Source organism: Ischnura elegans, chromosome 1 (genome assembly GCF_921293095.1).
Source record: "Ischnura elegans chromosome 1, ioIscEleg1.1, whole genome shotgun sequence".
NCBI classification, from domain to species: domain Eukaryota; kingdom Metazoa; phylum Arthropoda; class Insecta; order Odonata; family Coenagrionidae; genus Ischnura; species Ischnura elegans.
The window spans coordinates 98,318,147-98,335,604 of record NC_060246.1 but is presented as its reverse complement, the minus strand read 5'-3'; the positions used below and the strand labels follow the sequence as shown (position 1 = coordinate 98,335,604).

Sequence of the window (17,458 nt, the reverse complement as noted above, 5' to 3'; positions counted from 1 at the left end):
ATCACTTTTCATGAGTTGGTGATGTCAATGCCATCAATAATTCATGAAAAAAGGTAGGCAACTTTGGCATTAACTTATTTTTAAACTTAAAAGAATGGCAGCATGGGGAAAGATTTATTTTTTCTTGTGACATACTTCCATATAGAGCATTCTTTCAATGAGTTGTGATATCAGATCTTGGTGATTCAGGTCTAAATGATGCTTTATATAATCCTTTACACATTCAAAACTATAAAAATTAAGATCTCATACCAAGATGTCCGATGTTGTTATTTAGCCATTACTTATAGCCAATAATGCAAATTGTGGCAATATTTGCTGGATACATATTGATGTCCTTAGGTTCGAATGTAATGAAAGATAGTCTGACACTTCAAAGACAAAGACAAAGAAAATGAAAAAAAAAATATCAGAAAAACTAACCTGTTTCTCTGAGTTCCTCCAACAACTCTCCAAATGATGCCCCATAGATTCCACTACCGCCCTTTCGACCATGACGTCGTCTCCTCCTCATCCCATCTCTAACGATACCCATCCTCCACCAAGAGACAGGACCCCTCTCCCCAACAACATCCACTTCGGCAGCCTCCCCCATGGCCTCCTCTTCGTCAACCATCTCCAGACCCCCTGCGCCCTCCTTTCCCTCCTCTGATGCCCCCTTCAGAATGTCTGCATCTTGCTCATTCACCACATCTTCAGTGGGAAATATGCTCAGGAGATCTTTTGGCAAAGCAACACCACGATAGCAAGGTCCATCATTCTCACTTGTAGATGGCATAGTGAATGAGCGGAGGGATGCCGCACTCATAGATGTGGATGGAGCACGAAGAAGTGGAGCCTCCAACTCTGGTGGCAAGCTGGAAAGAGACAGAGAATCCACATGAAGAGGATGTTTTTCCAATAGTTGATTCCCAAGATTAGAACTTCAATACTGACAAAAAGGAAAAGGTTGTTGGCACCCTGAGTTGACGCGGAAGTGGCCAGAATGGCAGCCATAGCTATTGGACTGCCTGGGAGCCCTCGGAATGGCAGTCCCATTTCAGACCTGAGACCCAACTGAATTGACCACGCTAACTTACAAAGGCCATTTCTTGCACCATTGGAATATTGAAAACTTTTAGACCTTTTATAGGAACATGGATACCTAGGCTGGTTACCAAGCCTTCGGGTTTTTTGTGCTGTGCAAGACTCATTGTCCTCAAACACCTCTATTTTTTTAATGTGCAAGTTCTCCATCGATTTTGATACACCCAGAGAGACACTTAAGTTTTCCCGGTCACATTACTTAAAATTGCTAAGTGTGCAATATATTTTAACAGGAAAACAACATAACAGGTAAGGGAATCTCTGGAGACAAAAAGGTACTGTGGTGGCTGACGTCCAACAATGAGAGGTTCTCTTAAAGAGAAAGACTCTCCGAGAATACTTCAGGGTCAACCATACTATCTAAAGAAGTTTTGGGCAATGGTGCCTTTGGTCGTAATTAAGGATGAGTCGGTTCTTAAATTTTTTCAGTTCTCGGTACCGGTCCTGTTCTCCCCCATCGGTTCTTGGTTCTCAATACTCGGTTCCAAGGATGAACTCTAATTATCTGAATTAATGACAAATTTAAATGAACGACCACAATAAGTAAATGAAAATGATTTCACTAAAAATGTAAAAAAGCAGGAAAGCTCTGTAAAAAAAAACTTAAGATCATCTCCATGATTTCATTTTCCAAGAAAAAATGTTTAAATAGCATGTTGTTAAAGAATGCATGATCGACTAATGTCAAAATACATCAGTCAGCCACTGGTTCTTTCTCCAGGTTTTGATAAAAAAAATTCAACATTTTACCCTATCTGGGTCAAATTGATTCCTTTTTTTGGCAGAAAAATTGCCTTCAGTTCTGAACAGGCATTCACTGAAAACACTAGTTGTTCATGTTGATTTTGAAGGGCCATGCAAAATTTGCATGGAGCACATTTAACATACTGCACATATAGTTAGCATACCATCAGGATCAATAGTAAAACTCCCTGAAATCCTGATGACATAATCCATTCATTTGTTGTAACTTGTGAGTCAGTTCAAAATATATCCTGTATTCTGCAATGCAGCTTAAATTGTTACTTTATTGACAGTTTATTTGCACGCTTAACTGTCACAGTTCTTATAACCTCAACAATAAACTGCTAAACATGCTGGTAGAGCGACACCATCGATAAACTGAGCGGCCGTGAACTAACACAATATTGCAATGCAGTGTTGTATTCTGCAGGATAAACAACTTTTTGATGACTTTTATAGGTTTATTAACTTACAAACAAGCTATCAGAAAATATCTTGTTTATATGCCGAAGAATTACTGTGTATGTGAAAGATTCAATCGTGAGACCACTTTCAGACAAAATGATTCTCCGCCGGCTGCCATTCACAACACGATACACGGTGTTGTAGAGAGTCGTCTCATCTGAAAGCCACCTGAATTTCACGTGAATGACACCGGTAAAAAGTCATTTTGTCTGTAAAAGGTCTCAATGTAGCATTGTCTGTACGTCACGCAGTAGACGGTGCGGCACATCGCCAGGCCGGATTGAAATGGGCACAATTCGACTCGTTTGAAGACATCCATAGCGGTAATAGAGTTGATAGAACAGTGCCGTGCCGTGGAAAGAGACAGACGAAAAAGTCAGCTTGTTCAAAAGCGGTCGCACCTAAGGAAATGTAGCAATTTTGGTGAGAGCAACAAACTGACGAACCCTTATATGTGCATGTTAGCGAGCAAATATCAAAAGAAAAAAATAGATGCCATGCAATTAGAAAGTAATGCATGCATTTTTAATATTTTTTTCACTTTTGGCCTTGAATACAATGCAGGCCATTTCAGCTTTGAGCGCCAAATTCGAATCCTCGCCTCCATTCCGTGCCGGTTACAAAGTACCGACTTTATGCAATCAGTTCTCGATACGGGTTCCACAGGCCAAGCACAGGCAGTACCGAGAACCATGTACTGGAACTGACCCATCTCTAGTCGTAATAGCCTTTGGTAGATAAGAATACTAATTTTCTCAACTCTCATGAGGATTTTTTGAATTAACTCATATTTGAATCTATTGAGGGCATGGTGTAGCAGGGAGAGAGTGCTAAGGCTCTGATTGGAGGATTTTGGCTTCCAATCCCAGATGAAGCCTTACAGCATCCCAAATAAAATCTTCTAAATACAAGGCAGCAGAGAGAAAGGAATTGACTGACCAACCCTTAAAGCTTGGTGTCGGAAGCCTGTAGCTTAGTCTTGCGTGACCTCCACACTCATCTATCTAAAACCAACCTGAGGGTTGAATCCCTGATGGACATCAAGTTAGTAATATATTCTATCTGTAACGTCTCAGAATCTGAAGCATTTAAATACTTGATGACCAATTTTTTCATGGGTCAGCATTTCACAAATACATATTAAAAGTTGAGACAGATTTGTCTCAGGTTTGTAAACACACTGATTTTCTTACATACAACAGTTTAACTAGCCATCCTGCTGCATCCTCAAGTTAAAAATGTCAAGTTCTGTGCTATGTACATTATACATACTTGATAATGTTTTTTAGATGTTAATTACAACATTTTGCCAATTAGATCATACACAATAAAGTGAGTATTGTGAGGATTTAATAAAGTCAACAAATGAGAAAATGGCTGTATGAATGATGGAAATGTTAGGGGTATGATTTTGAAGCACAGGATTAGCAGTACATACTTAAGCAATACCGCTGATTGATCAAAATGATCATGATGTTAAATGAAAACATATCCCTCTGAAGCCTTCAGCTACAAACTTGGATTATTTCAGTAAAATTACCATAACTACTTTTCCATTAGTTCTGAAGAAACTACAAGCAACTACAGAGTGAAATAAACATCCTAGAGAATTGGCAAAAATACACAAAAACCAGTGGCATAGCCAGGGGGGCTCCGGACCCCCCCTAAAATATAAAAATGCAATTATTTCCCTTCTTAAAAGAAAACAAAACATTGAAAAATCATGAATTTACAATATATTTCTTTAAAAAATGAAGTTATTGCGATTATAAAGTGTTAAAATTAGTGTAAAACCATGTACTTAGTACCCTGTTTTTCAAAAATTTTCACACCTGGTTTTGGACCCCACTTCTCCCCCCCCCCCCCCCCCCCCCCCCAAGGGATATTCCTAGCTACGCTACTGACAAAAACAAACAGGAGTCCAGAAAATTACCTATACCAAGAAAAAAAATTGAAATATATTTCCAAGCTACAAGCAAAATATAAATAATGATAACAAGAGATAACTAATGAATAACAATAAGAGATAGTGATTCTAATAGATTTGGTGATTTATATTATGCGTTTTTCTCATCAGTTTGAAGTTAACGTTTACTTTTCACACAGTTTTAAGGAAAAAATAACTATTTATTAAAGGAATCTCACTGGATTGACACAATTTAATGCGCTCAGTAAACACAAAAAAATGGAGAGAAATGGGAATTATTTCCAAAACAATTTGGTATTTTCACTCACCCAGCACGAACATTGCGATCCAGAGAGCGAACTTTCAATGCCCTGCTATTTTGAGGCCTTATTTGTATTCCATGGGACAGGCTGAGTCCCAAGGCAATCCCACGACGTGATGGTACCCAAGTTTCAAGCAGATCCCGACCTAATGCCAGATCAGCGCATGAAGGAGAGGTTCTGGAGGAAAAAAAGTGAGGGGTGGTTGGCTGTGGTCTCCGAGATCGATTAAGTAACCTAAGCATAGCGAATCCACGGGCTCCTTCTCCACTTAATCCTCCCATACTGCCACGCAAGCCAGACCCCATCGATAAAACCCAGCCACTGAGACTGGTCCCTCCAATGGATCCTGCAAAACAAGGAACTCATTGAAATAGCAGTGGTAAAAAAACCAAATTCAATCAAAGTTTTACACAAAAATGAAAGGAGTCTCCATGCATGTAAATAGTATTAAATGGAATGAGACTTTTTTGTTAATGACAATACTTAAAATTGAAAATAAAGCTTACAATGCACACAATTTTATATGGAGATATAAACCACACAAAATTCTATAATAGAACTGAGTTCGAGATAAAATAAAATTTTGCTGCACAGTCTAGTTTTTCGACAAAAATAGAATGAATTATTTGATGCATTTCAGTCCTGCCATTTTACATAGATTAGGAAAGCATACATACAAATCTAAGAATCTGCTAATCTGTGTAATTATAAAAAACGTTCGAAATTAAAAATCTCAAATCTATATTTGTTTTCTTATTTGTATCTTACAAATCCTGAGCAAAAAAGCAATATTCAACATCTACTTTTAACCCCAAACATTAAAACATGAGTTTAATCAATGCACAAGGTCTCACCTTTATCTATTGATATATCTTTCAATTTTCTTAATAAAATAGCTTCAATTACGAAAAATTATGCTTTAATTGTAACTATATCTTTTTCCACATATACTTGAAATATGGATCTCAAAAATCAATATTTTACTCCATAATTCCCTCAAAGAACATACTAATTATAATTTTTACTCTCTTCATCAAAGTATTTAAAGTAATAATTCACTGACTTATACCTTATCTTCGTTTTTAGGAAACTCAAAACTGGCAATATTGCTGTCGGTTGACATTTTCAATAGCATTTCAAATTTCAAATAGACTCCCTCATTATTTAACCAAATTTTCTCATCTGAAGCAATTATTTTCAATTCAGGGATAAATAGAAATTCAAGATTGAGGAATCAAAAACCTTTCAGGATTTAGATTTAGAAATTTAATAGTTAATCCACCTCTAATGATACTTCACCTCACAGACACTACGAAAATAGAGAATAAATGCATCAGATGGATGGAATGCAAACTTGAAAAAAATTATTGAGCCCTGAATGAACATCCTTCATGCAAGCATCACGATAGGATGGGACATAACATGAGGGAAAACAACACTCAAAACAACCTCGATCACTCTGCATGGAGCCAGCTCTACTCCTTCCCTCGCTGCTCTTTCGGGAACGTGCTTGTTGCGGCTGTGATGTAGATCTCAAGGTGTTCAGGGAGGCTGAGCTTGGTATCGGACTCAGAGTTTGGACACCACCACTGATATGAAGGCAAAATCAGCCACAGAAACCAATAAAAACACACATGAAACATTAGTAACTTACATTGAAGCTAGTGAGATAAACTGATAGTAAAATGGAATCATGGGTGCATTCAGCAGCAGAAAGTTATAATATCAACTTAGTGAACAAGCATGCCATGGCATTCAATCACCAGCCAGTTATGTGAGCAAAGGAAATCTTGAATGAAGTACTACCAATCACAATGGATCAAGAAATTACAGAGCTAAGCACAGCTGAATGCACCACATGCTAAATTAAGATGAAATAATGCTCCTAGCTCATAACTCTTGAAAAATTTTGATTTACATGTTTTTTCATACACTTCCACAAAGGAATTAAAAATAAGCAAACTAAGATCTCTGAAACTAATGAGGCTGTGGAGGCTGAGGCTACACAGTTAAACTAAGATTCACAAGGAAATACTTGAGCCATATTGAGCATATTGAAGTTAGAATTCGACAGAAAAATCTATTCAATTTAGCATTTAACACACTCAATGCTGAGAAAATTTATCATAACACACCGCCACGCGGAAAAAATATTTTGCAATAATATCAGATATTATGTCTTCTTTAATCGTATACAATCATACATAGTTCAAAATTATTAAAATTTGCACTATTAACAACGAAAATATTAAATATTATAATAAAATTATAATAAATATACTATAAATAAAAAGAAGGCAAAAAATCTGCTGCAAGCAAACGACTTGTATCCAGTCACAGGAGAAGACACACTGAGACGCTGGGCACAATTGCAGGGTCTAGTAGAAGACGCGGAGGCAGATGGCGGGCCGAGAAACCCAACGGGACCGATGCCTTGTATTCAAGGCATCCGCGTCCTAGGCTAGCGCGGGATGCCTTGAATTCAAGGCATCCGCATTGAGTGTGTTAAAACACAATTAACACTTGGATCAGAGATACTTTCCTCACTTTATTACAAGGGAACCTCATTATAGCGAGTACGGGCTATTGCAAGACCCCCGCCATAATGAGAGATAGCCGAGGCACCATCAATTGACCCTATAATAAGCATGTAAAAAAAATCATTTTTACGAGGCCCTTTCGGTGTTGGCACTCGCCATAGCGAGAGTTTCCATCGCCGGAAAACCCTCACCAAGAGTCTCTAATCTCTGTAATTTCTGGCGATCTGTTAGAAATATAGTTGACATGGAGTGCTCAGTCTCAAATTCATGTAGTAAACTGTTGTGTGATAAATAAGTTGTTAATTTTGGTGGAAATATTGCGGCATTAACATTCGCGAATGCTTGATCTTTTCTTGTTCCTCGGGCAGCAGAAAGCAGTCGGCAGCATACCCGAACGTCCGTGAGTTGCGTGAATAGAAAGCATTTGATGGTAGACACCATGGCCAAAAAACACCAAACACGTACAAGCAAGATAATAAAAATAACATAGTAATATGAGAGTGGCGTATTTTAATTTATCTTCCTATTCGCTCTTCACATAAAAAAAAAACAAAAGCGCCCAAGGAATGCAGACCATGAAGAGTTAAATGGAGCTTTGTTCGGGTGGTTTTGCCCACTTCAATCTGCGGGAACTTCTGAGAAAGGGGCTATGCCTAAGCCTATAGCAGAGTATTTCAGGGATAGATGGAGAATCGAGAACTTTAAGAGTTCGGAAGGTTGGCTATAGTAATTCGAAGCACGAAAGCGTTATCTCCCGTCATAATTGCTGGTGATATCTGGGGTGTAAAACGGTGGAAGAAAGGAATCCGATCCTAAGTATCTTAAGAAGTATTCCTCGCCTGATATAACGTAGACGAAATGGAACTCTTTTTCTACCTACTCCCCGACAAAACCCTTGCCTCGTACTTAGGTATTTCTAGCAATGATGCTTCTAGAGGTAGGTAGTGCGCCTTAGCGATGGTGTAGAATGTACGCTACAATAATACTCAGCGTGCTGAGCGTGAGTTGTCCGGATGGATGTATTTATTCTCTGTTGCGGTTACAAGTAATAGCCACGATCACAATGTACTATTCTTAAGGGTGAACTATTCGCGTCAGTGGTCGAAGTTGTAGTGGCGCTCTCTTCTGTCACCCGGGCGGCCAAGCATCCCACAGTGGCCGCTGGAAGAACTCCCAGAACAACTGACTCTCGTTTGGCGCTATTTCGTCTGTATTCGGCGCCGCCACAGATGGGATGTGTGAAGAGCTGATGCTGCGCTTTTAGTTTATTTAATGAAAGAAATCTGCATTCCTTTTTCATGTTTCTAGGGTCCATCAGATGCGTATGCCTTTCTGTTTCTTTGTCGCACATATTACCCATGTGTGTTATATTCATCGCAGTTTCTTGCAGCTTGCTTGTTTTACTAAAGGGACATCACTATAATATCTCGTTAACGTTATATTTTTTCATGAAACAATATCATGTTAATATCTTTTCTTATACTACCAATCTTAATCCCAATCATTTTTATTGCTGTGCCATGGTACACTCAGTGTATCCTTTCAAATACGTCGCAAGCGTAACACTCAAAAAGGAACTTTCTTTAACGACGGCAATTTTAATCACATCATTTTGCTTGCTTAGCAAACTTATTACCATAGATTATGAAGACATTACATTATATGATAGAAAAAGTCTTCCGAGGCAGGAATGTCCAACTACCTTCAGCCGTTTTTGTATCGTATCGGATAGAAATTTATCTGTCACCGCACCACTCCTCTTCCTGTATAAGTGTTCACAATAGGTATATTGGCTATTATGCTCCACCTCCAGTAAAGCGACAATTCGCTATAGCGAGTGTTTATTTGAGCACCGTGGGGTCTCGTTATATTGAGGTTGCACTGTATATAACCAATAATGATCATGCATGCTATAAATTTCAAATATTTCATTCCACCAATCTTAGTAAACTGGCCAAACTTATAATAACTTTTATCATTAAAAATTCTTTAAATAATATAAAAACTTAAAATAACATGCTAATATTGAATTTTAATCTAGAAGTTCACAATAAGAACCACGAATCATGCACTGAAAATCTCTGAAAGTAACTTTGACTGCAGAGAAAATGAGACAAATAAAAAAAATCATTAAATGTGGAATTAGACACAAAGATACTGAAAAAAATTGTTTGAAAGAGATAGCAGCCTTTTAATATTGGCCCTAGAGAAGAACCATAATAAAACTCCAATTTTCTGAATAGCAATCCTCTTCTCCCCAATTCATAGATAATACTTCAAATGTGTTCCTGATTGGTTTGATGAATTTTTTCACATACAAATTGGTAAATACGATCTTACCCAGCTAAATTACGGGAAGCATACGCTGATTCACAGGAGCTCACACCACTTGTAGTAGAATCAGTACAGCTGTTGGAACGACTCTTCCCTCCACCACCAGCCCCCATAGCCCCACCCCCAGCTCCACTCTCAGGGGCTAGTTTTGATGCCCCATCATGACCAACTCCACCCTATAATATAATTGAAATCTCTGATCAGGAGAAAAACTAACAATATATGAAGCCTTATAGACCCCATGAAGAAGTTAGAAAAATACACATATTCAAAAATGAAGGAAATAGTTTACAGTGCAGTAATCACTCGCATATCATAAGGATAAGATAGATAAAACCATGACTTGTGAGATAACTCAAGATGAAGCTAACTATAAGGAGGAAAATTTGTAAACAATTAAAGATCTGTACAACACACAATGTTTCGAAAAAAATCCAAAGTGGTGGCCCCACATTTTTCACGGGGTCTTGCATAATAGCGGATAGAAACACTAAGTGGTTATATCAAATGAATTTTTAAAAAAACATCAATACAGACATTTATGAAACTTTGTATGGGCATAAACAACTGTTGCCACTGGGGCGTGAACACAAAAATTACATTCTAAAACTTTGACAATTATCTGTAAAAGGGTAAATATCAGCATTCACTTGAAATATTTTGAAGTATATTTTAAAGCTATTTAAATCTTTGAGAATAGAAATACTCAATACACTAAAACACGAAAATAAAAACCTTAGGAGAACTAGCCTGAGAAGTTGTACTGAGCCTAAAAGATCCTCTGTTGCCAGCAGCATTGTCACCAGAAGGTCCGACAATAGGATGCACAACATATGGGCCTTTGCTCTCACTTAGGCTCCTAAAATGGTTTGAGCGCTGACCCCGTACTGGTATACCAGGGATAGACGGTGCTGCTGCTGAAGGGCGACATGATGGCAAAGTGGATGACTTGGGTCGAATTTCCCGTTCATCCACCACACCCATTTGCTTTGACACAAGATCTTCGTGTGTGCTGTCATCGTGGCCTAAAACAAAAAGATTAACAATTAATAAATGACAAAACAAATGGAAAATACTTATTATCATTATTAAATTGATCACTCATTAAATTAAATCAAAATCACACGATATCTTCTAAAAGTTCACAAAATAGCAAACATTCATCAAAGTCAATGCATCTACCTCGACCTGGACTCAAACTAAACTAACACAACACTCATTCATTGATGTAAACTGCCTAGCATTGACAACCAAACTTTGCTATTCATTAGTAATCATAAATTGTGACATGTTATGGGATAGGATTAGTGTCGATAGGTAACTAATCAAGTACTTGCAAAGGATGACTGCTAATTTTCGGGTTCTCCAGCCGCGTCTGTCGTTTATGGTTGACAACAGTTTCAGAAGCCATCCTGCTTTCGTCTTCAGGTCGAAGGTGAGAAGTTTTCATTTTTTGCCGTCTTATATAGCACTGGCCAATCTCCTCCTGTGCGCTGATTGGTCAGAACTCTCTTCCAAACAGTGGAAGAGAGTTCTGACCAAACGTGGAAGAGAGTTCTGGCTAATCAGCGCACATGAGGAGATGGGCCAGTGCTATATAAGACGGCAAAAAATGAAAACTTCTCACCTTCGACCTGAAGACGGAAGCAGGATGGCTTCCGAAACTGTTGTCAACCATAAACGACAGACGCGGCTGGAGAACCCGAAAATTAGCAGTCATCGTGAACAACGCCACAGAAACCCACGCACGAATTTTACTTGCAAAGGAGTATGTAGTAGATTATCTCACGATTTCCAGGTTTCCACTGCATTGTTAAATGTCTGATGATGACAGTTTAGCTGACAACCCCACCAAGATCATCAGGTCAGAAGTATAGTTTGATGCAAAATTGGCCTGTATATACATGCTGAAGTGGTGAAACTGAAAAACTACAATAACTAAAACCACAACGGCATAGATATTTAGGCTCATTCCGCATAAAACTCCACTTCTGACCTGAAGATAACAGCAAACCTGTTGACATCAAACATGAAACAACTTGGTGGGAACCTGGAAATCATGAGAACAACTAGTCAATCAATTTTATGATATGAATATAAGACTAAATTAAATTGCACGCTTACGAAAATTCAGTATCCCCCCTACAAGTTTGACCACGATATCAACAAGATTTGAAGAGAAGCCTTGCCCAAGCAAAGACGTCTTCTCTACGTGGCTCTGCCTGATCTACGTGGCTTCTGCCTGATAATATCTCCAACACATTCTGAAGTACAGTGAAAATTTTATAATGGAAACAAATGAATTTCATGACTTTATGAATACAGGACAAAAAAATAACCCTTTCCTTGTTTACTATCTTGGCAGTGCTTAAGATAGTTGAACTGGTATGTTCATTTGAGCATTCATGGTGAGGAGTTGTTTAGACATTGGCAGAGGCAGAAGGCTCAGAAATGGAGAAAGCAGCAGTTCTCTCAGTCAATTCGGAAGGTAAAACTTTTTCTAAATGCTTTCAGACATTTTTTTTCTTTTCATGTGAAAGGTTATAAAATAATTTCCTCAGTCTTACTGTCATACGCAAGGTTTAAAGTTCATTGCAAAGTTAACAAGAGGAGGCCCACATATAATGAAGTTTGGCTATAATGAAGTAAACCTCCTGCCCCCCTCAACTTTGTTATGTACAGGCTCCACTGTAATAAAACTTCTAAGACTCATTGAAATCTAGGCTGAGGCTCTCTTTCTTTATAGATACACTGTTTGTGCTAAAGGCAAGATGTTATTTAAAAAAATGTCTTTTCACTCAACTGAAAGTGAAATAAAAAATAAAGCAATTGCTGAGAATTAGCCTCCACAATTATGCATCCCCATATTGGCAAGATGACATAACAGAGAGGGAAAAAGATGTAAGGAAAGACCTCAGCTTAGTACGTGAAGCAGGAAGGGGAGGACTTGAAATGTACCAGCAATCATTAATTGAAGCAGATAGGACAGCTATTTGGAGAATAAGGTGTTCCACAGTGACCCAAAATAGCAATTTAGGAATCGAATTCATTACTTAGAAGGGAAATGCATAAGTTGTGAAAAAAATTGTACCATTCAGCCATTCTATGATAAGTTCTTAATAAGAAAATATGAAAGTTGCCACCCACTTTCTATAAGTTGATGACATCATTAGAGTAAAGCTTCGTAAACTCTTTCAAGGAAAACTTTTCTTCAAGGGAAGGAATCGTTTCAAAGACAGTAAACTAGTGTAAGCTACGACGCAGTGACCCTGTTGGTATTAGTCCATGACATCATTAATGAATCTGCAAAATTCTTTAAGATCTCTCTTTTCCTTACAAATAGCTTTAGCAGTAAGCAATGGATGGGGCAACGGAAAAATACAGGTCTCTGTATTCTTAACACAATCATAATAAAAAATATTTTAAAAATTGGAGAACAAAGCCATTAAAGAGTTGAACATTCAATAAGAAAATAGAGTGAAGAGAAAACAAACCTATACTTCCAACACTTTCGGAATCGCCATCATCTGGGATGTAAAAGCTTCCCTGCCTCGCACTCTCCAAGGTCCTCTCTTCATCATGCCCAGGTGCTCGGCTCACTGTCGGAGGAAGGCCCTGAGCAGAGAGGCTCATTCTTGAATGTGACCTTGATGTTGCCAACAGCGAAGACGATGATGAGTGAGGCGGGGATGAGTGGGAGGACATCGAGAACGAGGCGTGCAGAGGGGGATGCCCGGGGTGATGAGCATGGCCTGCCTGCGGGTTGAACCCTGTCACTGGGATCTGCGATGAGCTCGGCTGGATGATGCAGGAGGAATCCACTGAATGCCGGTCACCCCACCACAGGGGCGAATGCTCAGGTGCCGACGAAGGCCCAGATGCAGGGCCAGCAGAGTAAGATTCAGTCTCGTCCCTCCATGTGGTCCACAGGAGCTTTGAAGGATCAGATAGACCCGATTTTGACTCATCGTTCTCAGCTTCCTCCTCTATCACAGGCCACTTCTCGTGACGGTGGTGTCGTATAGATGACCATCCTGCAAGGATGGCAATTGATAGTAATTATGATATCCTGATCAAGTAATCGTGTGCAATGATTGAGGGTCAGACACATTGGGGATAAAATAACATAATCAAGTTTACTGAATGAAGATCTGATAAAAAAATCTAGAATCAATCCATATGAAGAACAAAAGATCACAGACCATGTTTATAAAATACAAACATTGCTACATATCACAAATATGCACTATACATGTTCAAATGCAAGCCCCAAACTTGTACTCCGATATTGTCTTTAGCTAAGACTTAAGAAATAATGGTATTGCTCTCTAACCTCATACATATTCGTATTGCAACAATACATTTACTGAATGACTGTTAACACCTACCTGCACGAGATAGTGCATCAGCTCCTTTCCGAGTAGTTGCCACCAACCCAAGAACACAAATAGTGGTCCCTCGAATAGAATACACAGGGCACGTTGTGGCACAATGAATCATCTCACTTATGATCCCTTCAGATTCCACAATAGACACACCAAGACCACTGGTGCAAATGTGTCCCACAGCCCATAAGGCAGCCTTAAGAGAGAGTATTTCATCATCCATTGTGCAGTGCTGCATTCTTATCACCTGAAAAAAGTTGCTTATGAGAAAAAAATACTATTTTGAAAAAATGAAATGTTAGTGATGTTAATGGCTTGTACTTCAATATGAAACGTATACTTTCGTATTGTCCACATATACTGCCATATGAAACAGTTGAATTTTGGGATGCGCAGTAAACATTGTGGGAATTTCAAAAAATTACTTACAGACAAACGTTCAAAAGCCCGAATTTAGCGTACGAAGGTTGAATAAGAGGTGTCAATTAGGAACTTGTGAAAGTGTGAATTGCACGAAAGACTGCCTGTACTTCTTATTCCTAACCATGCAACCTAATATAAACTCAAAGAACTGACGAACCCAGAATGCACAGCTTCATTGTAAAATAAGGCATGCTACGCAAAAATCCTTAGGAGGAATCTAACCCACTGTCGTTTACCAAGGTTTTGTAAAAAGTATAATTTTAAGTCCATAGTGGCTACAGTCGAGGAGTTGAACTTCCTAATACTACCACCAAATAGGGAATGAATAATGGCACATAAACCAGTGACTTGTTCACTATTAGTCAACTTAGTAGCTGATAGCCGAACAAAGCCTAATTCCAATCAAAACCATACACTTGACAAAAATTAAAATACCATTAGTATGTTTGAAATTCAGGTTGTCAAAATATAAAGCTATGAAGCTTTTTCAAAGCACTAACAGTAACAAAATAGCAGCTTATGATGACAGGATCCTAAAAAATTTGAAAATTTTAACATTCAGCAAACAATTATGGTTAATTGAAAAATATAACTACCTGAAACAGTTGAGGCAAGTTTGCTTCACGGACTAAAACATCCAATCCTTTCTGATGCTGCACCAGTTGCCCATACAGGTGAGGAGGAATGAATACTTCAGGAAGGGGTCTCCCCCCTCCTCGAGGATGAAATCCCCATCCACCCCCTGCAACGCCCGCCCATGATGCTGAGCCTTGCATACCCAGTGAAGCACCACCATTTGTTCCAGTGTGCATTGAGCTGCCACCTCCTCCACTTATTCGATGGCTGTATCCACCATCATCCCCACGTTGATGCAGGGTAAGGGCATCATGGATCATACCCTCAACAATTCGGACATACCTATGGCAAAATAGCATGGAAATATAGAATTGGAAAGGCTGGTGAAATGACTTCTCACATCAAGGAATTTTGCCATAGCGAAGAACATTTTCAATGACTAAATTATTCATGAGTGAAATTATCTTCACTAAAGGATGAGAGACCTGAATTTTCAAAACTAAGCTCTTCAGGTTCTAAAAAAAATTACTCACATTATTTTCCCAGAAAAAACTGGATTGCTAATACAACTGAGGAACAGAATTATGTGGAATTTCCTTAGCTGATAAAAGAAGTCCACACAATACAGAGTGAAAATAATAGTTTTTGTACATCAAATGTTTAGACTTTTAAAGAAGTTAAAATCTTACTTATCTTTTGTTTCATCTCTACCTTCAATTTTACATCATTTTAAGAAATCGTTCATACAAAATAAAATGAGTGTTTTAGGTTGCAATTAAGAATCCTTAGAGCTGTAGTATACACGGAGTTTTGCACTGCAATTGAAAATTGATTGTGCAACCAAGAAAAAGAGCGATAGAGGTACTTGTTATATTTTTCATTAATGAGACTATGATTTGATCCACCAAATGTTGGAAAAATATCAAAGAAGGGATCTAAAATTTAACATTTGATGAAAGCAATAGGTTGGATCTAGTTTTTCCAGTGTGTTTAAAGCCATTTTGCTAAAAATTGAGTGTTTTTTTCAGGAATGTGTTAAAACACTAAATGAGCACCTACTCTACAGACAGAATTTTATATAGTAAACAGTGGGTTACATTCCCAAAATTATTCTTACTTTAAATTGTTGGTTTGCGTCCATCGCTGTATTTCATTAGTAACAAAGTTGGCATCATGTAAGGAATTGAATCCAGAGGGAAGGGAGAGAAATCGCACAAGGAGCAGAAGCCCAGGGTCTCCCAGATGCAAAAGTGATGGCCGCAAGGAAACCAGTCTTTCCAAGAATTCCTAAAATTAAACAAATATCAGGTCATTTTTCTAAAATAATGAAATTTCGATAAAGGAAATTCATAGATATGAGAACATACTTCATTACAAGACAGCTGTTTTACACATTCATAAAGAATTAAAACCTTCCGTAACAATGAACAGAACTAAATATTGTACCATAAGAGAGCTTCTCTTAAAAAAAAAAAAGTATAGTGGAAGCCCGGTTTAGCGAGTACGGCATTTTATGAGAACCACGTTTTAGAGAGTGATAGTCTTTGTACTGCCAAATGGCCTATGTTTTACATGTAAAGTAAATGAGATCTAGCGAGGTCCAAAAGTTCCTTCCACCGTTTATGCTCGGTATTACAACAGATATTTCTTGAGGGCTATGCACTGCTGAGCAAGCATTAACTTTTATCCTATGTATTACCAGTTTATCAAACTAAAATTACAAGAAGTGAGTCAGATCTACAACAACTAAAGCCAGTTATGTCCAAATATATATGTCATTCACGACCGTATGCTCTGCACGCTCCCATTTTACATTCTTCTTCATTCGGCCCAGTTATCCCAGGGAGGGGAATTGGAGGAAGATGACAGTGGGAGAGGGAGTTAGTTTCCCCCATCCTCTTTGGCTGGCTTTATCGCTAATAGGCAACGTCTAAAGCACGAGAACTTACATAGTAGTGAAACCCCCTCCATTTTTTGTATGGAAATGGAAAGCTCAACATTGTCGTAAGATCGGCACCCTTAGATTGACTTACGCTTTATGGAAAGATAGAGCAACGTTGCAGCTGCATGCTATCCAGAAATGTATATTTCAATATTTCATGTATGCAAAGGAATGTAAGTAGTTTGATCAAGACGTAGTCAGCTATTGCCATGTGGGAAAATTAGCGAGCGAGGACTCAGCAATGCCGAGTAAACAACTGTAAAAAATATTTGTAAAAGCAGAATTAGTGTGCTGATAACAGAAATCCTCTGCTAATCGACCAATCATAGTAAATCTTCATTATCTCTTCTTAATACTCTCCAAAATTCTTTATGATTCAAAGTTTACATCATATCAGCAAACTGTGACACAATTCCACGCAATCCCTTATTTAAATGAATGGTTTAACTTAGATGTAAATTACCCTCCCAGGCTATGTACTATACTAGCACAATTAAATAATGTTATTTCCTACACCAGATCCTTCGAATCTCTTGGCAATGATTAAAAGTTCCTATATACAGACTCCTATATAAAAAATAATATTCCGCTCCGACTTTTGCAACGCAGTATATGTGTCCTCGCTAATCCATTCCCATGCGGTGCTTCTATCGTAGGTATGTAAACCGCCCAGGGTTATTTTTTTCAGAGAACTGAAGGTTTTGTACATGAAGTAAGGGCAGAGGGCTGATGGG

The 17,458-nt window shown here is 38.3% G+C and overlaps 1 protein-coding gene across 2 annotated transcripts in view; it reads right to left on the bottom strand.

Annotated features, from left to right (window-relative positions):
- Window positions 1-17,458, bottom strand: part of LOC124166982 (rapamycin-insensitive companion of mTOR) — a 45,458-nt gene that overhangs the window by 7,823 nt on the left and 20,177 nt on the right. For both annotated transcript variants that reach the window (XM_046544735.1, XM_046544743.1), the window contains exons 16-24: window positions 15,900-16,069; window positions 14,803-15,124; window positions 13,787-14,030; window positions 12,893-13,432; window positions 10,149-10,423; window positions 9,405-9,574; window positions 5,974-6,113; window positions 4,531-4,870; window positions 424-857 (exon numbers count right to left, since the gene is read on the bottom strand). In XM_046544735.1, coding sequence (XP_046400691.1) covers window positions 424-857; window positions 4,531-4,870; window positions 5,974-6,113; window positions 9,405-9,574; window positions 10,149-10,423; window positions 12,893-13,432; window positions 13,787-14,030; window positions 14,803-15,124; window positions 15,900-16,069 — 2,635 coding nt within the window. The remainder of the gene's footprint in view (window positions 1-423; window positions 858-4,530; window positions 4,871-5,973; window positions 6,114-9,404; window positions 9,575-10,148; window positions 10,424-12,892; window positions 13,433-13,786; window positions 14,031-14,802; window positions 15,125-15,899; window positions 16,070-17,458) is intronic.